This window comes from Anguilla anguilla, chromosome 12, assembly GCF_013347855.1.
Source record: "Anguilla anguilla isolate fAngAng1 chromosome 12, fAngAng1.pri, whole genome shotgun sequence".
Lineage (NCBI taxonomy): Eukaryota > Metazoa > Chordata > Actinopteri > Anguilliformes > Anguillidae > Anguilla > Anguilla anguilla.
In genome coordinates, this window is record NC_049212.1 from 19,574,169 (window position 1) to 19,583,371 (window position 9,203).

Here is a 9,203-nt window from a genome sequence, read left to right on the forward strand (position 1 = left end):
TGTATTGGAGTTTATATTTTTGAAGACTGAACTTGTACCTCTTCCCGACTGGTCGTTTTATTTAATTATAAAATGGAGCTCCCGTCTTTGTCGTTTGTTATCTTTATCTTCAACACCATCATTTTTGTTAAGAAATTCCCAGACTACCAATTTGTCAGAATTAAAGCAGTTCTTGAAAGAAGACTGTGCTTAAATTTCTCCTCAGCAAATTGAAGGAAGCATTGCAGTTATTGCTCCTAAATGTGGTTCAGCCAGTTATTACATTTATGGGGGCAATTACTTTTTCACATGTTGATATAGGTGCTTGATAACTTTCTAATTAAATAAATGAAACAATAATTGAAAAACTGTGTTTTGTGTTTGCCATTCACTGTGACAAATACGCAATAATAGAGGAAATCAGGAAACAAGCAACTACTTTTTCATGGATCTGTATATAATTATAGCTGAAGAGCAGGTTTTTACCGCTCATGAATTTATCTGGAGCCACAGATCGTCACATACCGCCAATAAAAGATTGATGAATCAGGTTGTTTGTGTTTTCTGGCTTTTGCATATTGTGTACATTTGTGTTCACTCCTCACTCAAAATGCATCAAGAAAAATGACAATTTCAGCAGCATTGTCTATAGTATGTATAGAGAAAATCCTTTATTTATAAGGAATAAGTAAGAAATAAAGAATCTTTACATATTATCATCAATTTATTTTTTAATATACACCGATCAGCCACAACATTAAAACCACCTGCATTTTTCTGATTTAATATATTATTTTCTCTGTTTGTAATCAAACAATTCACACATTGTCAAAGCGCAGCTTTTATTAAAGGGTATTCTTATACATTTTGGCTTCACTGTGTAGTAATTACAGCACTTTTTATACGTAGTCCCACATTTCAGTGTTTAAGACAAATTAACATAATGTCAAATAAAAAAAGTCATGTTTTGTATTTGGGTGCATATCCTTTGCATGCCATACCTTATGGTCAGATTGTGCAAGCGATACAAAAACTCGCATTTGAATGGATCTCTATGGGAATTGGGGGGTAGGACTATATTCAGCTGTAAATTATGCTGATATGCAGTATAGAACACATTTGTTGGCTAAATGGCTTTAAGTCATCTAGGGTACAAGGTATCAAATGAGCCTCAAACCACCGTGCTGCTGCCAGATATGCAGTAGATACTACAAGCATTGTTTATGAAAATTTTTTCCATTGAATTCAACAGGAAAATGAATCAGGAGAAACAATGCTTGTAGTATACACATAATCAATCATTTTAGGCAGGAATGATAGAGTCCACATAGAGCACTTTGGCCAATTTTACCAGGATACCAGGGCTAACATCTGCACTTCTTACATTAGTGCCAAGGTCTCATTAATTACCATAGTTAGTTGTCACTGGTGAATGTGAATAACTAGAAATAGGAACTGACAAGTCTGTTTGCAAAAATTATGTTTATCTCCAATTAGTAGATTGTGTCGGTTTGTTCACCAGGCTCTTTTTAGTATTCCTCTCAGGTCTCAATAAGATGATGTAGCACTTGGGAAGGAACATGCAGAGCAGGAGTCCAAAACTGGAGGCCAGTATGGCAAAGATCTCCACAGCAACTGCATACTTCCCCGGGGAGGTGTGGTAGGCCGGGATGAAGGAGATCCAGACAGCGAAGAAGATGAGCATGCTGAAGGTGATGAGCTTGGCCTCGTTGAAAGTGTCTGGCAGCTTCCTGCCTAGGAATGCGAGGATAAAGCAGATGCAGGACAGCAGGCCGATGTAGCCCAACACCAGGTAAAAGCCCAGGGTGGACCCCACTTTGCACTCCAAGATGATCTTCCCGGCTTCATAGGAGGTATTTTTGAAAGGGTAAGGTGGTGTCCACACCAGCCAGACAGCACACAAAATAACCTGGACTGCAGTGCAGGTGAGGATGACCGCCCTTTGCAGTGGTGGTCCGAACAGCTTCACCGTACTGGACCCAGGAAGAGTTGACCGGAATGCCACCAGAACCACGATGGTCTTGACTAGGATGCAGGAAATGCAGAGGACAAAACTTACCCCAAATGCCACCTGCCGCAACCAACAGGACCATTCCGAGGGCCGGCCCACAAACACCAATGCGCAGAGGAAGCACAGCATGAGTGACTGCAGAAGGAGGAAGCTCAACTCTGAGTTGTTGGCCTTGACGATGGCTGTTGCCCGGAAATGATAGAAAATTACAGAGATAACCAGAGTCATGGAAACACCCAGGAGAGACAAGGCCACCAGGATAATGCCCATGGAGTCCTGGAAGGACAGGAATTCTTCCACTGACGCCACACAAGCCACCCTCTCTCTGTTTGACCAGTAATACTGTGGACACTTTGTACACTCAGTGGAACCTGCAGAAGGCACAGATAATAAACTAAATACATACATTTCCCTGTTGAAGGAATTATTCCTGTATAAAGGGCAATCACATAACCATATAGTAATTATGATGGATGTGAAACTAAAATATGAATTCTAACAGAACTCATTCTTTTCTTTAATTTTTTAAAGTTTAAATATTGGTGCCGCACATGGGGCTGTCCCATTTCCATCATAATTCGGAATGACCAATCACTATTAGCAACCACAGCCACATTCTTTGGTCCCTACAGATCAATCGGGAGTGAATACCTCCACAGTTCTCCTCAGAAACAAATGGAGTCACCAGCCTACTTCATTTGACACCTCAGAGTCAGAGGAAGACTTATCATATGCTGCTTTGGTATGCAGTCCTCTGGTGCCCGATTGACCACCAGGGGACGCCAGAGAGCAATGAAATGTGGACCCCAAACTGACTGAACCCAATCCCTGGGCAACACAATTGCCAATTGCACATCGCCCACTGGACCTACCTGCCACAGTCGGGCTGGCACGGCCCAGATTCAGTCTGGGACCACAATGTGGTGCCTTAACTGAATGAGCTACCTGGCAGATCCCAGAGGAAATGCATTCTGTGCATGTTTTATTAGGATGCAGGCAGTAGAACATCTCAATCAGCAGAGATTATCTTGAGGAAAACAGGGAAACTGGTGTGTACTGATTCTCTGGAGTTTCCTGGTTTGTCTGACAACAATCCAACATGGACTGAAACACATCCTGTGTGTTTCTTAAAGGCATACTGTGCAGGATTTTCTAACCGGTGTTCAAGAAGATGCCTTAATAAGGTTATTTTATAATATTTTATAATTTAAAAAAAATTAACAATCCTGCATATAGTATGCCTTTAATAAAATAAACTGTATAGGAGCCTGATTTGTATGGACAGTTTTTTTAACGAAGGATTTAAATCCTATACAGATTTGATGCTGCAGTTATTTTTTAAATTCAGAATAACATATTGTCAATATTTTCATTTTCTCACTGAAAGCCTAAACACTAACGGAATAAATATGGGAAATAAAATGCAACTCTTGCAGATGGAACAGTTATGAGTTGACGGGTTCTTGAAATACTGATTAAAATGTCATTAGGATTTGGCTCACCTGTCCTGTTGCTGACTTCACCGTCTGCACAGGGGAGACAGTCAAAGCAGCAGATGGACTCTCCTGTGCGTGTGGCCTGCCGAGTGCCTGGTGGGCAGCTCTCTGTGCACACAGAGACTGGAGCCTGCAAAGCAAAGGGAGGGCAGTTACACCACCCTGCCCTTAAAATGACTGCACCTGCTACCTCATGCTCCGAAACTCCTTAGCTCTCCACTCCTGTCCCTGAGAAAGTCGTACTGCATTTACCTCTGTCTCAATGAAGCCATATAGTCTCCTTGCTATACAACATATCACTGGAGTCCCAAATGCATATTGTTCTCTATATATGAATGTGGGCCTAGCAGCAGAGCAATTTAAAATACAGACATATTTGTACCACATACAGATCAATCTGATGTCTTCTCATTTACAAGAAAACTATATATCCATTTTGACTCCCTGGCACGAGATTATGAATTTATCATGCAAACCCTACAATGTACCAGTGGTTTTAGAATACAAAGTACCTTTGTGGTTGATTATTGATAAGCATTATGCAAAACAATTGTATCAGTAACTCATCAATTGCCAGTCATTTCAAAACATTTTCAATAAATATTATGCCGCTAAACTGCTTCCTCTGTGCTCCCATGTCTGAATTTTTTTATTTTTAAAACAGACACAGGACCACAAAAAAAAAGCAAGACACAATTAAAACAGGATTTTTCAAATGTTATCAGGACCTTTGATCTTTGGGCAGACCAGCTGTGTCCAAACAAAGACCTATAATTATCCCGAAATCGAGGCCCAATTAACAGCATTCCAATTTTTCGTCTAGAGGATAGTCAGCCCCATAGAGCAACAGTGGGCATCATTAGGCCAGAACCTCACTTCCTGTTGGACTGGTCTGTTGCAGACGGCACATTTCGGCATGTGCTCACTGCATCTGCATTTAAAAAATCTGAGAGTGTCTTAGACATTTGGAGGCTTATATCTCATACACAAAAAATGTTCTCCATTTGTTCCATCAGATGACATTATTTATTGTTTTTGCATGTCTGCCATTGGCCTTGCACTAGAAATATATCCACTATTCAATGTGTAAAAATTACACAGGGCATAACACATCAGCTTCAGGTTTCCACAGATCAGCATTGGAGGTTATGCCCAGCTGTCCACAGTGCCCTGAGTGACACGTGGACTCACCTGAGTCTGCCCACCAGTCCACACAATCAGCTTCTCATCCAAGTTCAGCTGTAACCCCTCTGGGGCAGAGGCGTCAAAGCTGCCAACTTTCTCAAACTTCATTCCTCCTTTACCATCCAGCTGCCAGTTGATGATGTCATAGAGAGGCACTGGTTCCCCATTTGAGTCAAAATGCACCTTTTCTCCCAGCTGGTTTGTAAAGTTCACTTTCTTCAAATAGAGTAGAAGCTGTGAAGAGGGTTTCAGACTATTAAAGTTGGAATTAATTTATAGGGAACATGCAGCTATATACATTTGATGGGTGTTCTCTAAATTAAATGAAGTAGTTTTAGGAAGAAAGTTGACCAGCTTTACACAAATTTGAAAACCATATGGAACCAGACAATGCATTGGTCTCTGGAACCTGCTGTGTATTACTGTACTACTGCATACTTTACAGCATTATGCAATTTGCAATAATTAAACAACTCATAAGTGAAAGATTTAAAAATACTGTAAAATCCACAGTGGTTCGACACATGCAAGCACACCAAAATTCACATGTACATGCATACATACACACATCCTCACACCTTTGCCCACATACATTTACAAATACTGCAAAGAAAAACTCACTTATATGCTCTACACATGCACGCATAAACAGGCACATGCATTTAGTCACACAGCCACACTCACACAGTTTGCAATGTTGCAGAAGAGCTGTACCTCTCTGTGTTTAAACTGGAGACCGCTGATGCAGGCCCTGATTCCTGAAGCTTGTGCCATATGGTCACACTGCAGCAGCTTATGCAGGGCATGAGCAATGGCGTACACAGCCTTGTACACATTGTAGGAGACCCTTAACTGTGAGACATCAGTGTAGATGCTTTTTCTGGTGCTCAGGTCTTCAGCCCCAGTGCAGGCTGGGAGTACTGTGTCAGTGTGAGTTTCATTTTCACGGAAACTGAGCCTGCAGGCAAACAGCTCCTCCCAGAAAATGTTGGAAAAGATGGACTCTGGTCTGGGGGAGGGACGCGTCTGTAACAGGAAGTCCCTCAGCCCTGGTATGCTGCCTCTACGAAAGGCAAAGCCCAGAGCTCCAGTGAGAATGGGGTGGAATTGTGGGGCAGACAGAAGGGTAGCAGTCACCCACGCCTCACTGGCTACCCACTGCCTCCCTGTCAGGTTCCTGCGGCCAACCTCAACCAAGAGCTCATACAGCTGGCCTTCAGTGGAGAAGGCTATGACTACCCGAGCACTGGAGGCCTCCACTGTATCAGCAATCTGGTTGATTTTCTTCTGGGAAGGTGTCTTTGGGAGGATGCTGTAGAATGCAAGACAGCCCCCGTGTTCACGCAGCTGCTCTGAGAAAGCCTGTATCCCGTACCGGCTGTAGTCATCCTCTGTGCCCACGGCACCGACCCAGCGCCACCCAAAGTGACTGACCAAGCGGACCAGCCCACGCACCTGGAAAAGGTCGCTGGGCACCGTCCGCAGGAAAGAGGGGAATGTCTCTTTGTTGTTCAGACATGCACAGGTGGCAAAGTAACTCACCTGGGACACATAGAAACATCATTATCATACAAGTCTTTGATACCAGCTTACAGTTTACAATTTAGTCATTTACCAGATGCTTTAGTCAATGTGTCTTACATAAGTGCATTTCAAAGTAAACAGCATAAGAGCTAGAGATGGACCTTCCAGGGTTGGACCTCTACATTTTGTCTATAAACCGCCTTGTACACCAACAAGAAAAGTGCTGAAAAAAAATTAAATAATAATGAACAAATTAAACAAGCTTATCTTACCCAAAATGAAACAAATTTATTCAAGAAGGCAAATGCACATTTGCTTCATAAAAACTTCAATAGAATATACCAGTAGAATTTGTACATCCATGTAATATTATGTCCTGAATTATTTTTCCTGACAATATCACACATTACCAGGTAACCCAGGTCTGCATTCTGCTTCAGCACAATTGATTGTTCTGGAATATTTTGTCAGAGGCTTGAATTTTTTTGGTATAAGGAAGGGTTTAATCCATAATAGCCTGTTCGGTCACAGGAGTTTATTGGCTATCTAATGCCAATTTAATAGCTCCAAAGCATAACAAGGTAAACCGGATAAGTTTGAATACAGAAGATCTATCTGTCATTCTGGAGAGGATAATTTAAATAGAATCTCGACAGACATGCTTGGCAGGTCAGGAAAGACAATACCATAAAGGAAATTAACTTCTGTGATGGAAGCAAATTTAATATCTTTCACAATAAGAATTTTTAACAAGCTGTCCCCAGTCAGTGAGACATCATTAAGTAACTCTATATAAAATAGAATGTATTACATGATTGGAAATTTTATATCTATTATGCATTGTTGCTGTCTGTTTTTTTACTTTCAGAGGACTGAATGTCAACTTACAGGGACACACACCAATGGAGCATATAACCGAATAGATAATGGTGTTCCTCTGTTAGCCAAGGGTAAGATGGCTTGAGCGAAAGGAGGGTGAACACTCCCTTACTGCCTGTTGCACCTCCCCAACATTTAAACACTGACATGTATTACTGCAGAATGTTACCTTCATTTTGTGAGTAAGGCTAGTCATGAAGAACAGTCATGAAGCTCAGCTTCGGTGGTGATACTCTATCAACATTATGACACACTGGATTTGAAGCTCAGGGGCAAACTTTACAATCTTTTTGTTTCTGTTTAGTCCTTCATATTCAGCTGACATCAGTTTCAGTGCCAATGGATAGTGTGAATTTTGGGAAGGGATCACGCTTATGTTTGTTGGTAATATGAATGTTCAATGCTGAAATTGCACATACACTGAAGACAATAGGGGGCACAGTTGCTTAATTTATTGCATGAGGATGAGTGAAATGAATGAATAGAAAACAAAATCTCTCCTTATTAGACAGTAGCATTGTATCACTCACTTTCAGTGTCTTCACCACTAATACATGCTGTTCATAGAGATTACAGCCATTTATATATATGAAATATCATCGGTCTGATATACTTAGAGCTTTAAACCACATGCATCCTCTCTTTACTGTCTGTCTTCTACTAAAGCTCACCATTGGGATTCTGAAAGGCCCCACGGTGTGGGCGACCGCACGGGTGGGGGAAGAGGATGCCAGGCCGATGATGGCCGACACGGGAGCGCCGCCGGAGCACCAAAGATCTGTGCTCACTTGGCGTGAGGAGTCATTGAGGAGTGAAAGTGCCGCCCGAAGGCCGGTGTGTATGTGGTCGCAGCTGTCCAGGATTCTGTAACCCAGCTGAACTCCTGGCAGCAGGCTGTTGTCTCTGTTGATTTCCTTGATGGCAAACACCATGGTCTGGACCCAGCGGAATGCCCGGTAGTCAAACCTGGGAGAGAGAAGGGGACAACAACAACAACAGCACTGAACAGAGATGAATAAAAAGCCAAAGGTTGAGTTTGAGGGGATGTGTCGGTAGACAGGGGTGCAATCTATCTACACTTGATGACTTGGAGATACGTGCAGAATCAGTGGAAAGATGTGCTCCCTGGGTTCTCTTTGTTTGTAGTGATGTAGTATTGTGAAGAACTCCCACACCACACCGATGGACAAACTGCACCAGTTCCAGCAACGCAAGGGCAGATGTGACTGTCATAGGCTCCCTCAGCACACTGTTTCTGCTATAAGCCCATAACTCAGTGGAGCTCAAAAAAAGTCTCTGAAGAAAAATGATCTGGTCTTCAGCGGAAAGTCTCTTATTTTAAATAAAGGAAGGAAAACGTGATCACACTCACCCGTGGCACTGGCCATGACGCGGTTTGGACACATATGAGAGGTTGGGTTCTGGAGCAGTGAAGTGCAGAGGGAACAGTCCTCCAATAAGAATGTCCCCACTCACCTCCAGCACGGGGAGGTCAAAGTCACCCAGTCGCTGGCACGCTGGCTGTGTTCCCAAGCCTTCAACAGATACAACCAAAAGGACAAGTGGAAACTGAAGACCTATCACCACAGTGCTGACGGATGACATCCTAGAGGCTTCAGACTGGTGCAAATCGCACTGACTGCAGCACCTTACAAACCACATTGCACCCATCCTATAAATCACATCACACACCCTCTTTGTTAATTTATCATGTGACTGACAGTAAACGCCCATGAGACACACATACACACAGAGATGGCAAAAGGACCTTGCAGTTAAGTCATAGGGCACTGTGATTGGCTGATTAGCCATGCCATAACCACCAGATGGTAGCAGATAGCCTCTCTGATCAGCCACGGAGAATGTAGATTCTCCACAGTGGACTTATAAAACATTGGTCCAAACATCAAAATATGAAAATTAAATATTTATCAAATTTTTAAAAAGTCAAACATTAATATAAACAAACGATAAGAAAACACATTTCATTTGATAACTGAAAAGAAAATTATATGCTGTATCCAATATACACAGAAAGAGTGAGAAAGATATGCAAAAAAGAGTTAGAGAGAAAGGGAGAAATGGAGAGAGAGAGCAGGGACTGTCAC

General features: G+C 42.2%; 1 protein-coding gene across 1 annotated transcript; it reads right to left on the bottom strand.

The window, feature by feature from the left end:
- Positions 1-1,210: 1,210 nt before the first annotated feature.
- On the bottom strand, positions 1,211-8,716 carry LOC118209490 (extracellular calcium-sensing receptor). Its single transcript, XM_035384807.1, has 6 exons — positions 8,468-8,716; positions 7,767-8,061; positions 5,407-6,234; positions 4,699-4,926; positions 3,514-3,637; positions 1,211-2,382 (listed from the first exon to the last, which is right to left on the bottom strand). Exons 1-6 carry the CDS (start codon positions 8,698-8,700, stop codon positions 1,463-1,465), a joined length of 2,628 nt encoding a protein of 875 aa, XP_035240698.1. The 5' UTR covers positions 8,701-8,716; the 3' UTR covers positions 1,211-1,462.
- Positions 8,717-9,203: the final 487 nt, after the last annotated feature.